The sequence below is a fragment of the Mus caroli genome, chromosome 5 (assembly GCF_900094665.2).
Source record: "Mus caroli chromosome 5, CAROLI_EIJ_v1.1, whole genome shotgun sequence".
NCBI classification, from domain to species: domain Eukaryota; kingdom Metazoa; phylum Chordata; class Mammalia; order Rodentia; family Muridae; genus Mus; species Mus caroli.
The window spans coordinates 28,330,209-28,350,715 of NC_034574.1; the positions used below are offsets into that span (position 1 = coordinate 28,330,209).

The window sequence follows — 20,507 nt, forward strand, 5'->3', positions numbered from 1 at the left end:
GGAAGAGCAGTCGGGTGCTCTTACCCACCGAGCCATCTCACCAGCCCCCCATTTGATTCTTAATGTAACGTTTGTATTCTTTTGTGTTTTCACCATGTTTATCCTTACAGTGCTGGAGGTCCAGCTGAGAACCTCACATAAGCTAGTCAGATGCTTTACCACTGTGCCACCCCAACAGCTGCCTTAGCCATTTGAAAATGTAGAAAATGCTCTTGGCTCCTGGGCAGTACAGAAACAGGCCAGAAGTGAGCCACACTTGGTGCTGAGACTCTGGTATGTCTACTCAGCTTTAGAAGGGAAGAATGAGGATTGGATACTGAGCGCAGTCCCCCCCTCCACACACACACAGACTTGTGAATGTAGTGTCCCCACCCAAAATGTGACGCTGACTTGTCTCTGCTGAGTGAGTACTCAGTTAGGCTGGCCTGTGTCCCCAGGTCTTCCGAGGAGCAGCTGAGCCATGCCTACCGCCTGCTGATCACACAGCTGACCCAGGGCCATGCTGAGATCCGCCTCTCGGCCTTCCAGGTCGTGGATGAGCTCTTCACCCGCTCTCATCAGTTCAGAGTGCTGCTTGTTTCTGACTTCCAGGAATTCCTCGAGCTCACACTGGGCACAGATAGTGACCGTCCCTTGCCACCCCCTCGGGAGGCAGCTCAGAGGCTAAGGCAGGCAGCCATGCAAGCTGTGGAAGGTTGGAATGAGAAGTTTGGGGAGGCCTATAAGAAGCTAGCCTTGGGCTACCACTTCCTAAAACACACCAAAAAGGTAAGTGGTTCTTGGACAGTAAAGTGCTCTTTGCTGGGGTGAAGGGACAGGCCAGCCAATGAGTGAGAGAGCTCACTTCACTGAGTGTTTGGCTTTGCACAGGCTGGGTATGCAGGGCAGCTGCATCAGCATGTAGAATGGACGAAGCTCCTAAAGGTCAGAGCAGCCTCAGGGTACCTGGCCCCTGCCAGGGAGGAGCTGAGCCTATAGAATCATAATCCTAGATGCCTTCTGCTTTAGGGTGGGCTCCCCCTTTCTGGGACATAGCCTTTTCCTGACAGTAAGCAATGCTCAGTTTTTGCTGCGGGCTCCGACTGGTGCTGTGCTTATTAAAACACCACGTTCTGTTATTTCTTTCACCCCTCCTGTCACTACCCTCATGTGGCCCTGTCCCTGTCAGCAGCACAGGCAAATGGCTGGGCCATTCTGCATGGTTGTGGTCCCTGTATGGTGTTCCCTATTCTCTGGGGTTCACTTCTGGGTGGTGGTTAGCCTCTGGGTCTATCTGGTAACCCTGGAGCACATTGTTTCCTAACATGTTACCCTTGGCACTGGATGTCTGGTGGAAGATGTGGCAAGATGAAGCAGCCTTGTTTGAAGTGCTGTGGACTGACAACCATTGAGATCCTGGCCTTGTGTTGATGACCATGTGTCTTTTTCCCCCTCCTTTGGGTTTGTGTTTGTTGTAGGCAATCCTAAACCTCCTTCTCGATTTCTCAGGTAGATTTTCGGGATATAAATGTTAGGACTGTGGCAGAAAGGAAGCGAGAAGAGGAGAAGCAGAAGCACCTGGACAAAATCCACAGAGAAAGTGCAGACCGGGCTAAGAGGGAAATGGAAGGTAACTTCTGAGGCTAAGCCCTTGATACTGCCCCCATGACCCTGTGTTTGTCTCCTAGTTGTTCTCTAATCTAATCTGAGACCCACACGGGCAGGTTTGCAATTCAAGAGTGGTTGGGGTGGGGTTGAGCCTTCACAGGGTGCCTGTAGTGTTTGTGTTCTCCTTGTGATTTGGTCCGCCTGTAACTATTTGTCTTAAGACTCCCTGAGCAGAGAGGCTGAGTCTAGGTGTGAATCTCAGAAGAAGTCTGCACTAGCAGGAGGCCATCTTGTCCTTCTCATGTCCAGCATCTGTTCTTGCTAGTTCCCTTCCCCAGATCCACATCCTTCCTGGGAGCTAGTCCTTGTGAGATGGGTCAGCTGCTCTCTGTTCTCAGATACAGGTCTTGGGTTCTTTCTGTGTCCAGAGCCTCCTTCACACCTGCCCTAGTTGTCAGCCTCAGAAGCCTCGGCCTTGGAGAGGGCTGCAAGCAGACAGTTGTGCTATGGATGGCTTACAGGCCTCTAGGAGGGGGTACTTTGGAAAGTGTGTGATGGTGATGGTATAGAAGTGTGGCCTCTTTGGAAGGTTGGCCTTCAGTGGTCATGTAGGCTTCTGTGAGCTGCCACACAACCATAATGAGATATCTACTTCAAAGACTAAGTTTCTGTGTTAGATAGTTTATTAAATAGTTGAAAGTATGGTTTATATGCCAGTCCATTTGGCTTTTTTTTTTTTTTTTTTTTTTAAATATCATGACCCCTTGGTGTCTTGGGAAGCAGTCTTGGCCATCTGTTGCTCTTTGACTCAAGATGACAGAGTAAATAGGTATCTCAATGTCTGCAGAAATGTCTGATGAAATTGAATGCTGCCTGACAGAAGTGGAGAACTGCTTTAAGTTGCTGGTGCCCTTGGATTTTGTACCATGCCCAGAGGATAAGTTCTTTGGTGAGGCGTCTAGCATGACAGAGGGCCATGCTCCTTGCACCTTGAGCCCGGACCTGGCCACTCCCCGTGAGTCTGGTCTCTCTGGACCCCAGGATGAAGAGCAGCCATGCTGTAGCAAGGACCTGGTTGCCTCTGCATACCATGTAGGATCTGTTGTTGGTCTGAAGGCACTACCCCAAACAGCCATGAAAGACCCCTCCAGGGACGAGGACGAACCCAGCAACCCGGATGATTTCCTGCGGAGCCATGGACTGGGTTCCCACAAGTACACGCTGGATGTTGAAGTCCCCTCAGGTAACTGGCCACTGCTGCCTGCACCCTCTGCTCTAGTCAGGTCTGTAGCTCTCTCACTACAATAAGCAATGGCTTATCCCATGGTAGAATTGAGATGTACAGACAGCATCTCCTTGGGTTGGACTATGCGGGGTAGAGGGACTTCCATCTAGTTAGCCTTTCCTGCTGGGATTCTCTGCTATTAGAGTCCTAATCCAGTGAGGCTATGATCAGGGTATAAAGTCCCTGGCAGGCTGTATGGGCATCCACCTGGAGGTCCACCAGGGCCACCTGCTAAGAGGAAAATGTGAGCAAAGTATGATTTCTTGCTGTGTTTAGAATGACAGCATGTTACAGACAGCATTGTGTTTGTGTTTGGCTGTGGATTTCAGCCTTGGGCTACAGAGGTGTTCTCTCTCTCTCTCTCTCTCTCTCTCTCTCTCTCTCTCTCTCTCTCTCTCTCTCTCTCTCTCTCTCTCTCTCTCTCTCTCTCTCTCTCTCTCTCTCTTTCTCTCTCTCCCCCTCCCTCCCTCCTTCCCTCCCTCCCTCCCTTTCTCCCTCCCTCCCTCCATCCCTCCTCTCTCTTTCTTTTCCCCTTCCCCTTTCTCTTTCTTTTCTTTTTTTTGGTTTTTCAAGACAGGGTTTCTCTGTATAGCCCTGGCTGTCCTAGAACTCACTCTGTAAACCAGGCTGGTCTCGAACTCAGAAATCTGCCTGCCTCTCCTCCCAAGTGCTGGGATTTAAGGCGTGGGCCACCACTGCCCGGCTACAGAGGTGTTTTCTTGTTCATCCATCCATCGTTGCTGAATCGGGTATCCTCATAGGTGCATGTGTTCACCATGTGGGATATGGTTGGAAGGGCCTGGAGCTCTCCAAGTTCCACAGCTTCAGGTTTGTGTCTCTGAGGCACTGCACCTTGCCTTGTATTCAACCAGGTGCTAGAGAGGTCCTTTCTAGAGGCCCTTCCTAGCAGGGCTTATGAAGGAAATGAAGGACCTGTCAAGGAAAGGCAGAATGGCAGGGGTCACTGAGACCCTGGGACTAAGGTGAGGGCAGTCCTGAGAGAAGAGGCAAGAGAAGGTGGCTCTGAGAGATCTAGCCCTCTGAGTGGGAAGCCATGTCTGCATGGAGCCAGAATGATTGAGATTAAAGACTGTTTTCTCTCAGTGTCTGAGACCAGCTAGGAGTCACGTTTCCAGTGGGTTTAATGGCCTCTGCTATGCGTCCAGCCTCAGCATCCCTCTGTGACTTTCTGTCTTAGTTTGGGGATTACTGCTGTGAGCAGACACGATGACCAAGGCAATTCTTATAAAGGACAACATTTAATTGGGGCTGGGTTACAGGTTCAGAGGTTCATTGTCATCAAGGCAGGAGGCACAGCAGCATCCAGTCAAGCATGGAGCTGGAGGAGCTTAGAGTTCTACATCTTGATCCAAAGGCAGATAAGAGAAGACTGGCTTCCAGGCAGCTTGGAGGAGGGTCTCCAAGCCCACCCCCACAGTGACACACTTCCTCCAACAAGGCCATACCTCCTAATAGTGCCACTCCCTGGGCCAAGCATACTCAAACCATGATACTTACTTTGCCTTGTTTTAGATGGTCTGAAGGTTCAGGAGAATGAAGACAACCTTGCTGTGCTCCATGCTGCTCGAGACTCGCTCAAACTCATCCAGAACAAGTTTCTGCCAACTGTGTGCTCCTGGGTCCAGGTGAGGCAGGGCATTCGGGCTGCAGCAGTGAACTTGGGCTGAAAGCCCAGGCAAGGCAAGGCTGTGGAAGGCGAGAACACTGTCCTGGGTGGAAATGAGCATTCTCCCTCTCCCTGGTACCCTGTCTCTTCCTACAGGAAGGGGCATGGGCTGTCTGGGGACTGTCTGGAACCATTGTGAGTCATCCTTTGTTTTACAGCGGTTTACCCGTGCAGGGACCTACAGTGCACATTTAAAACAGGCCATTGACCTGAAAATGGAACTGGAACTTGCTCTGAAGAAGTATGAAGAACTGAACATTGAGCCTGGGAGAGGACAAAGGAGCAGGGTGAGTTCAGTTCATGGAGCTGAGGCTGAAAGGTCCCAGGACTCTTCACTTGGCCATTTGAACAGTCAGGCGTCATCAGATTCAGAGGATTCTGGCTTTTTCCTTACTAAGTTCTGTGATGGGAGTCTGCTCTTCTTGGCTTGGGATTCTGTCCTGTCCCTCAGCAAGTCTTCCCGTGAAGTCATTCATGCCATGGTCGCTACATTTCTGCTGTTGGTGTCTGTTCAGCCAAGGATACTTTGAAAGTACTGAAAACCCATGTGTCAAGGGCTCCTCCCAAGACCCCCAAAGAATCAGGCTGTGTTTAATAGGTGGGGACTTCTGGGGAGTAGCTAGCAAATAGGGACTCGTGTCTTTGGGCAGGTCGGACAAAATGAAACCTACAGAGTGCTCAGGTGCAGTCAGAGGTGAGCATGAACACCTTGCACTTTGGGTGGAGACCTGAAGACTGCCTGTCTGTTAGGCCAGGTTGTTTGTGAGCAACAACAGGGTACTCTTGTGATTCAGGGGGCTGGCAAGGTACTGTATCTCCCCGAGTGAGGATCTGGCGTTAAAATAGATCAGAGAGGGATACATGGGTCTTTTTGCTGAGGCTAGAGAGATGGGAGTCCAGGCAGGGCCAGAGAGAGGTGAAGAGGTGTAGGCATGTGTTGTGGGTGCCAGTTGTGAGCAAAGACACAGTCCTGTAATGACCTCGGGGTCACAGAGGCCGTCCATGTGAGGTACACTGGAGCTGGCTGGAAGGCAGAGTACATTGCTGCACCTGGAGGAGGCGCTGCCTTTGGAGGAGTAGGAGTAGAGTGCCTGTATCTGGGCTACCTGGGACTGGGATTCTGCATAGGTGACCACAGAGCTGAAGGGATGGCTGGTCTTAGGGGAGTTGGGTCTTGGAATTTAATTGAAAGATACAAAACTGTCACAGTCCAGCCTCTCTGTGTCACCCAATTCTTTCCAGAGCTCCAAGCTCATCATCATCCCATGTTTCTCTCAGCTCTCAGTTTCTCTCAGTTTTAACATGTGTGTGTGTGTGTGTGTGTGTGTGTGTGTGTGTTCTCTCCTTGTACCATGTAGGTCCAGGGACAGGACTCAAGTCCTTAGCAAGTGCCTTTTCCTGCTGAGACATCTCACTGGCTCCTCTCAGCTGGTTTACAGAGAAAACAGACATCAGAGCTGCCACATCCCCATGGACTCCTGTTCTGAACCCAGATCCCAAACCTGAACTGTGAGCTTAGTCCCTGACCTTGCCTTAGTGAAGTGATTTTCAACATCTGGGTTGTGACCATTTGGGGGGTCAAATGGCCCTTTCACAGGGGTCACATATCAGATATCCTGCATATCAGATATTTACATTATGATTCATAAGAGTAGCAAAATTACAGAAGTGAAGTAGTAAGGAAATAATTTTTTGGTTGGGGCCACCACAACACAAGGAACTGTAAATGGCAGCATTAGGAAGGCTGAGAAGCACTACCTTAGAGGTTAGTGGGTCAACTGACCTGGGTAGTCTGACTTATAAATTCTATTTTGGAAAGTAGCTTTGAGGTGGACTTAACTCTGTCTTTACTGAGGGAAAGATCAGATTTGAAGCCATCCATTGCTCCAGCCTAAAATCAAGAGCACTCCATGTCTAGCACCATGTTGACCAGTCTGTGGCAGCCAGTAGGTACATTGAAATAACAGTTCAGGTGCTGGAGCCAGAGGACACAGGAGGGAGCCCTTGACTTTTGCAGCTGTTTGATGGTCCCAGCTTTGCAGAGGGCGTGTGTGATGTGGGCCAGCAGAGGGCGACCTCGGTCCTCTTTCAGTCAGCCAACGCGCTTGAGTTTATGGCAATCATGGGAATACAGTGCCGTAATTGAGGCTGTCTTGGCAGTGTGTGGTATGTGTCGTTAACAGCTTATGAGAGTTACATTTTCTTGTGTTACCTAGCTAAGTCAACTTGTTAATTTTGAGCAATATATTTACAGCGAAGAACATTTCTATAGCCACGAGGAAAGTGACAGCTCTGGCCCTCACTGCAGCTGTCAGGAAGTTTGTTTTCTCTCTAAACTCAGTGTCCGTAGTCATCAGTGATCAGTTTGGCCAAGGCTGCGCCATATGGGGCTACCTTTCAGGGTGACCTAACAACCAGCCTGTGAAGTGAGGCCACCTCATTATGTTGTGTACCCCAATTCCTCCCTGAAGAACTTATTCTGTGGGACAGTCACCTTGCTAGAGGGCCTTGGCAGTGTAGGAACATCCCTGGATAGCTAGTACTCCAGGGAGTGACCACAGAGCTCTGAATACTCTTGGGTAGCACAGAAGGGTTTTGCCAGGCCTAGGTATTGCTAGCCTGCATTTCCTTACTGGGACCAACAGCAGTGTTGGGGCAGGCAGAACTGCAAGCCCTAAGGGTCTTAGCAACCTGGCTGTTCTCCTTGTCTTGCAGCTTTGTCAGGAAGATAAAGCTGGGTGTTGTGTGCTGTTGCCTTACCCTCATCTCTTATCTCCATATTTCCTGACTGCTGAGTGGTTGGCTGCTAGAGGAGACCTGGGCAGTCTTCCTCTGACCTACAGGGCACTCATGAGGCCTTTATGGGTGATGGTGAAGACATGCAACCTCCTGGGTCAGGGTTCTGTGTTTAGTTCAGCCAGCTTCAGGAGCAGCAGCTTGCATTCCCAGAGCCCAGGTTAAAAAAAAATCCATGTTGTGTGCTTATACCACAATGTATGGTAACAGCCATGCATTCAAGGCAGCTGAGTGGAAACTGGATCTGGATATAGAAGCTTGTCTTCCCAATTACTTGAAAGACTGAGGCAGGAGGATCATTACTTCAAGACCAGCCTTAGTTATAGAGTGATTTCAAGGACTGCCTAGGCAATTTAGCAAGCCCTTGTTTCAAAATACAAAGAGTCCTGGGGATTTAGCTCAGTGGTAGAGTGCAGCTTAGCATGTTTGAGGCACTAGGTTTAATCCCTAGTATTACACCAAAAAGGGACTAAGTAGCTTGCCCTGACTCCTCTTAGCTGTCCTAATCCAGCTGCAGTCCTAGATTTCTGTTGTGGCGTAAGGGATACTGGGCTCATAGTAAGTCATCACTGGTCATAGCATGACTATGTCAGGACTGAGGGCAGTTTCACTGGCCATCTCCTAACGCCCATGAGACATAGACATGAGAGTGGACACCCAGCACTGTAACACTGTGAATGCAGTTTTTCTGTGGTACACAGTGGGCATTCAGGTTGATGTGATGATACCCAGGGTCTGCCCTCTTTCCACTGTCCACTCAGTAGCTGCTAGCCTGTTCCTACCCAGATTAGTACCCCTTGTGCATCTCAGCAGATAGGGGCAGCCCTCACAGCTGAAGTCTGGCTACTTCCATTTGTGCCTGCAGGACCTGCTGTGAAGGCAGGCCCTTTACAGTGCTATGGGAGTCCTCTGGTCACATACATAGGTCAGCACATTAGCCCAGGCCATCCTGTGGGTATGTAGAGCTGCCCAGGCCTGAGAAGGTGGTAGCCCTTGGATTGATGATGCCCTCCCTCCCTTCAGGAGGAAGGCAGGTATTGCTCAGCGCTGCTGTCAGTTGAATGGACACTTCCCAGACCTGTCTCTACAAACTGATTTTTAACGAAAGGCACTGTTCTGAAGTCCTTGGAGATTTTGCTTGCCGCAGCTAGAGAGCGAGTGAGTCGCTGTCTGTAGATGAAGTGATTGGCGGCTCCCGGTCTGTGAGTGGCAGCGCCCAGGCTCAGGTGAGCAGTGCTTCCCAGAATAGATACAGCAACTGCCTATCTGCACATCGCCCGCCCTTCCTGCATCTGGTGGGCAGCTCCTTGCAAGGCTGCTGCATCACAGTGTCTTGTGGGGGAAGGGCATGGAGAGGGCTAATGAATGTCTGTGTTAATTAGAGCTGTTTTAATTAGAAATCATGATGAGGTGTTCACTAATTTCCAAATAAAATTTACGGAGGGTTGAAATCATTTCCTAGTGTTTCCCCATTTAGCACGGGATTGGCATCGTTAACTCCTCATGTAGAACAGGCTGAGCAAGGGACACTAATTCAATAATGCATGATTTAAACATCTTAGAACTTCTAACAAATGTGTGAGATTGAAACAAATACAGTACTACCAGTCATAAACAGCAGGTGAGACTTGGTATGGGTGCAGGCTGTCTTTGGAAGGCTGGGTGGGTACAGGCTGCGCTGGTCCGGCCTGTCCCCCCCTGGCATCCCTGGAGTCCAGCCCCTTTGAATGTTGCTATTTGTTTCTGTGCGGTATTGCTTTCCTTTTGACACAGATGGTCTGCCTTCAGAAATACTTAAACCAGTTTAAACACGTCTAAGCATTTGCCTTACAGAGTGTGCTCACTTCAGCTCAGTTTGAAGGCAGGCTGGGGATAAATCTCGAGCGGATCAATGTGCAGGGCCATTTGGTCGAGTTGGTTTCCACTGCTCTGTTACAGAAGAGCTGTAGTAATCCATGGCGGCCTCATTATTTACACTGATAAAAATCCTTTGAAAACTTTTAAATTGCCTGCCTTTTCATTATGTAGCTCTGATCATGGTTACTTTGTATTGTGTAATTAACAAAATACGAATTCCCACCAAGTGGTGCTCAGAGCGGTGACTTCAGACATCAGCTTGTCTGACTTGTCAGCAGCTGGTCTTCCTTCCTGGACTGTTGGTCTACTTGTTCATGTGGTTATAAATGCATCTTTGTGCAAGCCAGTCCCGTGGGCCATGTGGCAGCCACCCTGATGGATCCGTGGTCTCATCTTCGCTCTCTCGCAGCAGTGAGAATCCGTCTGTTTGGTGCACGCTGTGCAGCGTTGCTTGTTTTTCTGGGTTGGGTGCTCGCCAGCCTGCCTTTCAGATCATTCTCACTCCCAGGCTTATGGGTGCTACACTGGGAGCTCCCCAGGCCCAGATCCTTTCCTGCACAGTGTTAAGAAAGCTCCCTGGGCTCTGCAGGATTTGCTTCTTGTAGGTGAAAAGGACAGAAGCAGAAAACCCCAGGGAATGAAATGTTGAACCGTCAGGCACACCCGGGGAAAGCAGGGAAACTAAATCAGCCTGCGGGACCTTGTGCAGCAGCAGGGCCTGTAAACAGCCTCCTCCTCAGAGCTATGCTCCCTCCATCACACTGAAGGCCAAGCACGCCCAACAGCAGAGAGTTGGGAGGGGGTTGAACACAAGTTCTTATGAGGTCAGCTCACAAGGATGGCAGAAAACAGCTCAGCAGCCTCGTACCAGCCCATACCCTCCCACCCCCCACTGTATGAATCTAGTCTTGGTTTCCCTGGCTCCAGTGTCCAGCCCAATCATTTGTCTTTCCAGAATGAGCTAGCTCTCAACACCTTCTCACATGTTACCTCTTTACTCTAGGAGTACCCCTATCAGATTATCTCCTCCATTTTACAGTTGAGAAACCAGGATGTATGAGTCCTGGCCCCTCCTGAAGCCTGAGATGCCTAGTGGAGAGGATGCCTGATGAACATGGCCCAGTATCTTTGAGGCAGGCCACACAGCATAGCATGGCCTCATGTTTCCAGAGGCTAGCCACCTGCTCTCACCTGAGATGGCAACCAAGGCACAGAGAGCGACCTGCTCTAACCTAGAAGGAAGCTGTTAGTTGTAGGCCCACACAAGAGAGGGCACTCTTCTCTCTTGTGTGGTCGGCCATCTCTGCAAACTCCTAGGAAGAACGCTTAGTGCTTTCACATTTCATTGGATGGTAAAGTGTGGAGTTCACATAACCTCATTCAGGATAACTCTCCCTGCCTCTGACCACTCATACAGCCTTGTCATTGAGAGCATGTATATATGGTCCCCAGAACAGGCTAGTTACATTAGAAAACCCAGAGCACCTTGCCAGTGGCCACCTAGGCTACCAGCCCTCAGTTTGATTGACAGCATGTGATTCCCTAGCTGTCTTGCTAACTGCTTGTTTGGATCTAGCCGAGAATTCTAGCCTTAGCCTTGCTCCGGAAATGGACTTCTAGGCATATGTGACCAGGTTTCTTGCCTCATACTATGTAGTAGGCAAACCTCAACCCTTGGGCCCCACTTCTAGGAAGTTCTCTGACAGTGGGGTTCTTCGTCAAACTGAATTCTCAAGGGTAGATTTTTGTGGACTGTTCTAGGAGATTAGGAGAGAGAGGAGGAGGAGGAGAAATGCCTGCCCCTGTGTGTCCTGCAATGCTGTTTGTTGTGAGATCTTTCTTGTGAGTGTGGTCTTTACACATTGAGAGATGGTCATTCCAGAAAATGATGTTTTGCTCCAGCCTAGTTTTTTGGACTTGAGTGTATGCTCTGGTGCCCTGCTTGCATCTGGGCAGATTTGACTCAGTGCTGGCCCTTCTGGCCACCAGGTGCCTGTTCTGTGTTATCACGTGGTCAGCACCACAACGCCCTCTGTCCTCTGAAGGTGCGTCCCTGGCAGCCGAGATGCACATGAGATATTGGCCTGGCCGGGCAATTTGCACGGCCTTCCAGGGAGGGCATTAGCATATAAATAGCAGATGCAATGACGGCCATCACAGCTGAGCACGTTTAATTTTTAGTTTATAAGATAGAATGGGTTTTTAAATGCATAGCCATCAAGCCGCTGAAAGACAAATGCAGTTTGGAACTCACTTGTCTGACGAGGCCTTACATCATTTTTTTTTTAAAAGGGAAATAGACACACATAAAACTGAACAAAAGTGATTTCTTGGGTGAAAAGTAATTGAGATTGCGCACCAAGTTAATTAGATCGCACAAAATTTATTTAATGGTTCCAGCTGTATCTGTAGGCTGTGAGCTCGGCGGCCATGGGTTTCTGGACGTCGAGACGCTCTTCCCATCCCTTCGCAAATAATTAGCACTCACCACCCCACTCCTGTAAACTGATTGCGTTGTATATTTTAGCCGTTTTATTGCTTGTTTAATTATGATCATGACGACTCATTTTTCTAAATCCTTTTAACTGTGGGTGAGAATCAATTTGTATAAAACCAGCAGTACCCCTACCACACAACAGCGGTGGGCGAAAGCTTGTTTCTGTTTTGTGGGTGGATGAGTTGGCCCTCTGTAGGGGTGGGTCTGTTGCTCCCACTTGAGGGCCAGCTTAGGAGAAGTCTTCTGATTGGCTGGAAGGGTTTCTGACCACCTGCCATATCCCTCAAAGGCACCCAAGGATTTCACCCATCAGAAGAGGTCTGAGTGAGAAAGGCAGCCTGTGCTGGTGTGCGGTCCCCTGTGCAGGGCTCACTAAGGCTTGCTCCTCCTGCCTGGTTTCACACAGTTCATTTTGTGTTCTTTCCTCACAGTAGAAAGCTTGGCCCTCGCCTGGGATAAAGGTAGACCCTTCCTGAGAACATTTCAAAAGTCTGGTCTCATTTTGAAGACATCACTAATCCTGATGCCTTTTTAGCAGGTGTGAGCTCTTTCCCAGGACTCTGGCGTCTAGGTACTTTATGCAGACGCCCTCTGGATGCTGGCATCTGTCCAACTTCCCCTGTGACCTTAAAAGCAGGTTCTACCACAATGGTCACGACCTCTTAATTATTTAAATTCCAAAGTAAGTGAGTGGAGGCTAGTCAACTGTGATTCAAGATCACTCCAGGAAAGCCTTCTCTCTGCACTGTGTTACCTTTCCAGGGACTGTCTTTTGTGACAATATTCCTGGTCAAGCTCCTGAGCAGGTCAAAGGAGTGTCCCGACAGCTAGGGCTCAGAACTTTCCCACAGCAGAGTAATTTTCCATCCTTCAGTATGGCTCATCTGTCAGCTGTCCTTGGTAACATCAGCACCAAGAATTTGCAATACTAGTATTTACCAAGTGTGAATTAAAATTTCACTTTAGTTTCACTTAAGTATTAACAGTGACATCTCTAAATTGTAGTTGTTGCAATTGGAGTACTCCATCTCCGAATAGTTGCTAAGTAAAGTATAGGAATGGCTGGTGGCTCTCTCTGTGGCTCCAGAGAGTGCCTGGGTCTCATGGGGGGCAAACACGTGGTGGAAAAGCAGCCAGAGGCCTTTATCAGTGCTAATTTAAGAACAAGGAAGAACCTGGGGCCTCAAATTTAATCTAAAAATAAATGACTGTAGTTGGGAAGAAAGAAGATACAGTTAGAATAGTTAGCAGTTGAATTTTTGTTGTTGTTGTTTATTTGTTTTTTGTTTTTCTTTTTTGAGACAGGGTTTCTCTGTGTAGCCCAGGCTGTCCTGGAACTCACTTTGTAGACCAGGCTGGCCTCGAACTCAAAATCTGCCTGCCTCTGCCTCCCAAGTGCTGGGATTAAAGGTGTGCGCCACCACCGCCCAGCGAGTATTTTTTAGGGAATAAAATTTTGATAAAAAGTCCCCAGCAGAATTCAAGGGTGTGGGCAATAAGCATAATATTTTATGAAAATGACCCCCATATTTAAAACCTGGCACTATATGCTATGCATTGTAGCACCCAGTCCACATCTACCTTTTAGAAAATTAAAACACATAAATTCTGTTTAGTGTTTGATACGCACTGCACTAGCTGAGCCCGTAATGCCCTAAAACCTTGGGCTGCTTTCCACCTTTCATAAATTCCTGGGTAGATTCTATACAAAAATAATTTTCAGGTCCGCGGCTCATTGTTATTCAAACGTGATTGATCGTCGTCATTTGCTCAGCTCGGGAGTTAAGTGCCCCTGTCATTTCCAAAGAGTATAATTGGGACGTTTCACAGGTCAGCGGTGGAGACAGGCTTCCCTTTTGATCAGTGTTAGACTGATAACAAAAATTACAGTTTCCGATGATTAATGTCTCCTGTGCTTCCCAGATGCACGACTGTGGGCTGCACCAAAACAAAGTGCATTTGCATCTGATTATGCTCTCTCTGGGCAGCAGTCTCCCAGGCTGGGGCATGGGGCCAGCAGGCATGACCAGATGTGGCTGCTGATGCTTCCTGCAGCCCCAGGAAGGAGCCCGGCTCTACCTGGGCGGGCAGCATGCTGAGCTGGGGCATAAGTAGGTGATGCACTGTAGTCCCTCCTCCATGGTGACTGTCATCTGCTTGGCGTGGCTTCCAATGCACAGTAGTGCCTGCCCTGTGACTAGAAGCTACTCCTTAGATGGCCTTTCTCCCTTCAGGAAAGTCAGGAACATGAGGGAACATCTGTAATTCAAAATTGCTATTGGGAATGGTTTTAAAATGTACTGTTTAAGTTTTTCAGAGTTTTTCTTATAATCCTATGAAGGTCCCATAAGTTAGCATTCCCTTGACAGGGACCATCCTTGTCTCAATTTTGCCCTGAAGCTGCCTCTGTCTGTCTGTCTGTCTGTCTATCTATCGATTGATCTATCCATCTGCTCTTTGAAACAGGGTCTCTCTATTATCTCTATTATGAAACTATCCAGGAACTTGCTACATACACTGAGCTGGCCTTCTCACCTGCCTCTGCCTCCCAACAGCCCAGTCCACTCTAAGACATTGATGGATACTCAGTACAATGCTCCTGCTGGTCAACCAGGGCTATGTGGATTGCTGTTATAGTAGAATCTTCTCTTTATCTCAACCCTTATACCTTCCCCTTTATTTTGTACACAGACACGCCCTGAGATTAAAGGTGTGTACCACCATGCCCAGCTTTGGAAGCTGCAAGAGCATTGAAACTTAGCAGGGGCACCAAAATTCAAGGGGCCACCACAATCTAAGGGGTATCACATCCCTAAGGGTGTGGACTTCCTTGCCTTAGTGAGCTGAGCCTGTCCCTCATATAATAGGTTGGGTTTCTGGCTTCCTATCCTGGGTGTGGAAGATTCTGGAGAAATAGGTCAGTGGGAAGTAGGGTGGGAGGAAACTTATCAGAGGACATTTCTGCAGTGAGACTGGAGGGCAGTGGGTCTGAGGCATAGCAAGTGTTATGACCTATGAACTTGGTGGCTTCCTTGGGCATGGAAGAGCTGTAGGTAAGATGGCAGCACCATTAACTCATGCTCTGCTGCCTGCCTAATGGGGATGAGGCATCTGTGCAGGTCCTTGGTGATGCCCACTGCAGCAGGCACAAGAGGGTTGGTGGTAGTTAGGGAATAGCTCCAGGTGGGAGCCAGGCCAAGGCACTGTGATTTAAGAATAAGAGCAGCTTTAGAGACATTGTAATTAAAGACTATCAACATCTGTTGTTGAAGTCCTAAACTAAGCCCTGTAAGAAGTGACACCTGTCCTCAGTCCATGGACAGCTGCTGTTGGGTACTACACTGGTGACTTATTTGTATTTGGGATTGTTTCCACAGACAGAAGCACTGGAGGACAGCGAGGATGAGGATCAGGACTTTGTGGAGGTCCCAGAGAAAGAGGGTTATGAGCCTCGAATCCCTGACCATCTACGAGCTGAATATGGTGAGCTGTGAGTCCACAGGGGGTAGGATTGGGCATCAAGGGTACTGGAGAGCCAGGTTCCCACTCTGGACAATGCCTCTAGGTTGTGACATTGACCCAAGGAATTTAGCTGTGAACTTCCCTTGTACAGCTGTTGTGTCAGTAACTGTTGCTTGTATTTAAGTTGTAGAGTTTTTCTTTTGTGCCCTGAGTCCCCCTGTGGCCAGAACATGGCAGGATATCACATAGGGTCTTCTGGGCCATTTGATGCTCTGGCTGTGGGTCAGGGATGAAGTCTGATTGGGATGCCTTTGCCCACATAGGGCCTACACCAGGGTGGAGGGGAGGCAGATATCATGATCAAAGCATCCCTGCTTCGTGTCTTTGAGGTCACAGACATGGCCTCTGACTCAGGAATGTCTGGACCCCATGGCAAGAAGCAGCTTGTCACACATAGAGCACTACTGTGACATACAGGCATTTCCCATCTAGGAGCTTCCCCTTTCCCAAGATAGCTCTAAGCCACACTCTGTACCCTAGATCTGTGCCCTCCAGAGAGCAGGTGTGGACTTAAAGGGGATCCCAGGCCCAGGTCACAGCCTCAGATTACGGAACCACTTATGCCAAAAAGAAGCAAGTAAAATCAAGTTGTCTGGCTTCTGTGGGGTGTACACAGTGGGTTTGAACTGGTATTTATGGGGTGGAATTTGAATTTGTTAAGAGAATTTAGATGATTAGATGACTTGTGTGTAAAGCCATGACCCATTAGGAGTGTCAAGCCAAATTAGCCTAGGCAGACTCACCCCTCACCCCTCAGTCCTCAGCCCTTTGCCTAGTGCCATCTCCTGGGCAGGCCAGGTGCTTGGGAATCAGTGAGTGTGTGATTGTCAGGAGGAACCTCCCACACTCAAGGGCTACTGGTGACCCCTTGGCTGAGCACAGTGGCCTGGTCTGGCCTACTCTGCAGAAGTCCCAATATTCTGATGCCCCATGAAGAGCTCCCTGCCTAGTAGAGCTGTCCTCTTATGCCTGCTTGCCTCACCTGCTGCTTGTGGGCAAGCCTGCCTTGCTGAGTTGTGTATACCATTACAGTTTCTCCAGGCCTCAGTCTCACAGTGCTCTCCTGGGTTCCTCAGCCTACAAATCCCATAACCTTCCAAACCTCTACTCACATGCTTCTTCAAGCACCAGTCTCTACCTGAGGTGGAGTTTATTGTCTCCCACCTGATAGGATATATGTCATGACCAACACCAGGAAGTGCTTCAGGTATAATGGACAACATGGCCATCCTCCTGTGCCCAGGATGGTTTTTGCCTCCTCTTTGTTTTACTCTCACCTGGATGAGATCCTTGTCTAGCAAGATGCTGGTGTGGCTGTGGCTGAATCTGAGGCCACAAGTCTTGAACTGTGGACAGTGAGGGCAGGGATACTCTCAGGGTCCAGACAGTGTGGTTAGCACCCACCTATGTACCTGAGTTCTTAGATGCCATGATGTCCTCTGTCCTCCTTGGAAGCCACACTTTCATCCTTAAGCTGTAGGACTGGCTCTGGCTCTTGGAGTCTTCAGGAGATCTTGGGAGCCAGCACTGACTCAGGGGTCATGGTTGCACTAGAATTTTTTAGCTTGGGCCTCTGCATCCTGTTCTGATGTTCCATATCCTTCCAGCAGACATGGTAAGTCTGACTGTACACAGGTTTTGAGTGGCTCCAGGTCATATGTAGCAGGGCCAAGGATTATCCTCAAAGAACAAAACAGATTCCTTTCATCCCAGGAGAGGATGTCTTTGGCCCATGGCTTAGGAATGTCCAGTGATGGTGCCTATGAGGACAGCAGCCCCTGTTCACAGATGCTTACTTAATGTCACTCTGGACGACAGCAACACACAGTGTTCCCTTTCCAGCCACCAGTGGAAATAGACAGGGCTAGAACAAATCCTTTAGTCCTCCTGATCAGAGATAGCCCCGTGTCTGCCAATATCTAGATGGCTTCTGACTGTTGGCCATTTGAGTCCAGCAAAAGAGGCTTTGAAGCATCTCCCACTGCCACTTGCTGGGACACAGCCATGAACAGCCTGCTGTGAGGCTACACAGAGAAGTCACAAGTTGCTCTGGTTTGGGAGTTACAACCCACATTTACTCATGATCATCCCAGCCTGGCTCAGGCCCCACAACAGAGTTGTGCTGCCCTGCTACCTGTTCCTAATATAGACTAATCCATGGTTTTCAATAGAATACTGCAGGTTCCACTACTGAGTGTGGGGTGATTTCTCACACAGAAGCAATATCTATGTTGTCCAGAACTCCAGCACCCAGTGCCCATCAGCCTGTGTGTCTGTCTTTTCTTCAGAGCCTTCCACGTACACCTGGAAGTGCCTACAAAGCTGCTAAGGGGCTTCCTTCCGCTCAGCTTAACAGAAAGACAGAGACTCTGGTGGCTTGCTTCATTGTCTGTAATTATCTGTTCTTGGAAAGGCTCTAGGCAACTGTTTGAAGCCTAGAAAGTAATGATGGCCAATGTGGTCTGAGCCAGCTGTTGCTTTGTATTTCACAATGACATCAAGTGGAGAACATGATAGTCTGGGAGGGTTGGCAGAGTATACGGATAGACCTGCAGCACCCACATTAAGTACACACAATCTGGCTGATGGTGCCACCATTAGGCTGAGGGCCACAGGAACCCAGGAGGGGTTGGTGAGCCCTTGAGGCCAGGGACATATGACATACCTAGAATTCCTGGAGCATTCATAGGAGGGTTAGGGCAAGAAGGGCACTGGCCCATGGGCAGGACCTGTGGCATGGATAGAAGTGGGATTCCCCCATCATTATACTAAATGGAGGCTCCCTGGAGAACAGTAGCCTAGGCTGGAGGGTCCGGACAGACAGACAGTGTGCAGAGAGCTCAGTTCATAATACTAGTTTATAGTCCATCACTGTTTTTCCAATTAAACACAGGCGAATCTCAAGTGTTAGATTCAGTCTAAATCCACACGGCTGAGGAAATCAGGCTCTTTTTTCTTTCTCATTTCTTTCTCTGAATTTTCACTGAGGGGCTTTTATCTTCCCCTTAATCCTACCATTTCTGTCAGGACATAATCTCTTTCTCAAATTTACATTTTAATTACAAGGCCAGCTGAACTAGGTAAAATCAATAATGTCAGCGCGCGGCAGCCTAACTTTGTGTGGAGCCCCAGCCTCTCCATTTCCTCCTATCGATCCATCTCGCCCGCACTGTCTGCTTTAGTGCTTCAGGCAAATAGGTGCCACTTGGCCAATTTAAACAAAAAGAGGAGCTTTGGACATTTTTATGACTCTTTCTAAAAGCAACTATGGGAGTACATTTTGGCCAAGGGACTACTGGAGTCAGGCCCTGCAAGGCAGCAGGGGCATGGTGGTCAGCAGGGTAATGTCTCATTCTTTCAGGGTCACGCACCCTCCGGCCTGAGGAATGTGCTCTGCTTTTTGGGTTTTAACTTTGAAAATATGTCAGTGAGATTGATTTTCTACGACAGTGTGAAAACAGTGGTGTGTTCAGGCCCTGAGTGTTTGCCTTGCTCTAACACGCTTACCCATCTTCTTAATGGTTTAAAACAACAAATCAATGAAAAATATATTTCATTCTTGTAACTCTTAGGAATTCTCATATTGATCTTTTGGCTGCGATTGTATCTATCTAAATGTCACATTGTTCACTTACCAGCCTCGCCTCCCTGCTGGGTATGCATGTATGCAGGGCTCGGCTAACTGCTGCCTTCCACATTGCCAGTGACATTATGCTGAGAAACACGGGGAGGCATGTGTTTGCCACCAAAACCTGGAACACTGGTTTTTGTTGTTGATTGTTGTTTGTTTGTTTGTTTGTTTGTTCTCTTTGTTTTGTTTTTTTTAAGACAGGGTTTCTCTGTGTATCTATCTGTGGCTGTCCTGGAACTTACTCTGTAGACCAGGAAAGCCTAGAACTCACAGAGATCTACCTGCCTCTGCTGCCTGATTACTAGGATTAAAGGTATGAGCCACCACTGCCTAGCATGGGACACTTTTTTTTACAGTTGGCCTAGAGAAGGATCAGCCTGGTATCTTGTGATACACAGTGCAGACCTTGGGACCCAGAGCTCCAGAGCCTGAAGGTAGCTGTCTGTGACTCCACATCCCTCTCAGAGTGGACCCTGCCCAGGTCCTCTGTTCCCCACCCATGAGAATCCAAGAGCCAGGGACCCTTCCCTATACACAGGGTGATCTAAAGCAGAGACAACAAGTGTTTCCATATAGGGACACAGAGGAAATATTTTGCCTGTCTGGGCTGCATCAGGTCTGTCATAGTTCCACTCTGAAAGTAGCACAGATAAATGGCTGTATCTAGGAACATTAAAACTTGGCATAGAAGAGTAGGCAGTGAAGCAGATTGGGCCCAATGTCTTCAGGGCCCCAGGAATCCCTAAAGAGCAGCTGGTTGCTTCTGTGCCATGCCAGGCTAACCTCTGCTACAGTAAGCCCATGATGAGTCTAGAGCTCCTAGTGGCCTTTCAGAGCTGTAGGATTTTCTTTTTCTTGACAGATCACCTATGCGAAGAATGTTCTTAAAGAATCTGCAGGGAGAGTGTCCATAAGACTCCCTCCTGGACCCGTGATGGGCATGGCAGCTCAGCTGGGTATTCTGCTGTAAGCTTGGTTCATCTTCCTATACACTTCCTTTTTTCCTTTTTCTCTTCTGTGGCACTGAGGATGGGACACAGCCGTACATATACTGGGTACATGCTCTGCCACAGCACTACACCCCAGCCCGTCCCTGTGCCCTTCTAGGTGACTTATTAAGGCCCCGAACTTGCTGCTTGGCTGAAAGTGTGGCTGCCATTTTTCCTTGTTATTGTTAATGTTCTCTAACTTCCTCTTTGAACCACAGCTGCCCCTTCACCTTCTCTAGCATGCAGGAAAACTATCTCATTTCTTCAACTGTTTCCTACGTTCCAGTTGTATTTTTTTTCCCCCTCTGGAATTCCAGAAACAGGCACCCCAGCCAGCACCTGTGTGTCTGCCCTTCACATCACTGCGCTGTGCAGTTTTGCTCATATGCACTCCCACTGCTTCCTCTGCTCTTCAGGCACCCAGCAAGCAACCTCTCCAGCGTTCCTGGCCTCACCTCTGGTTTTGTTTTTGTTTTTTTGTTTTTTTAATTTTTATTTTATGTGGTGGGTGTTTTGCAAGCTTGTATGTTTGTCACCATGTGTGTGCCTAGTGCCTGAGGAGGCCAGAAGAAGACAGCAGGTCCCCTGGGAATGGAATCAGGTAGTTGTAAACTGCTGTGCAGTGCTGGGAACTGGACCTGGGTCTTCTGAAAGAA

The 20,507-nt window shown here is 48.7% G+C and overlaps 1 protein-coding gene across 7 annotated transcripts in view; it reads left to right on the plus strand.

Annotated features, from left to right (window-relative positions):
• Positions 1-20,507, plus strand: part of Uvssa (UV stimulated scaffold protein A) — a 45,454-nt gene that overhangs the window by 14,400 nt on the left and 10,547 nt on the right. For all 7 annotated transcript variants that reach the window (XM_021163841.2, XM_021163840.2, XM_029477454.1 and 4 more), the window contains exons 3-8: positions 438-768; positions 1,489-1,609; positions 2,435-2,830; positions 4,406-4,518; positions 4,718-4,846; positions 15,087-15,192. In XM_021163841.2, coding sequence (XP_021019500.1) covers positions 438-768; positions 1,489-1,609; positions 2,435-2,830; positions 4,406-4,518; positions 4,718-4,846; positions 15,087-15,192 — 1,196 coding nt within the window. The remainder of the gene's footprint in view (positions 1-437; positions 769-1,488; positions 1,610-2,434; positions 2,831-4,405; positions 4,519-4,717; positions 4,847-15,086; positions 15,193-20,507) is intronic.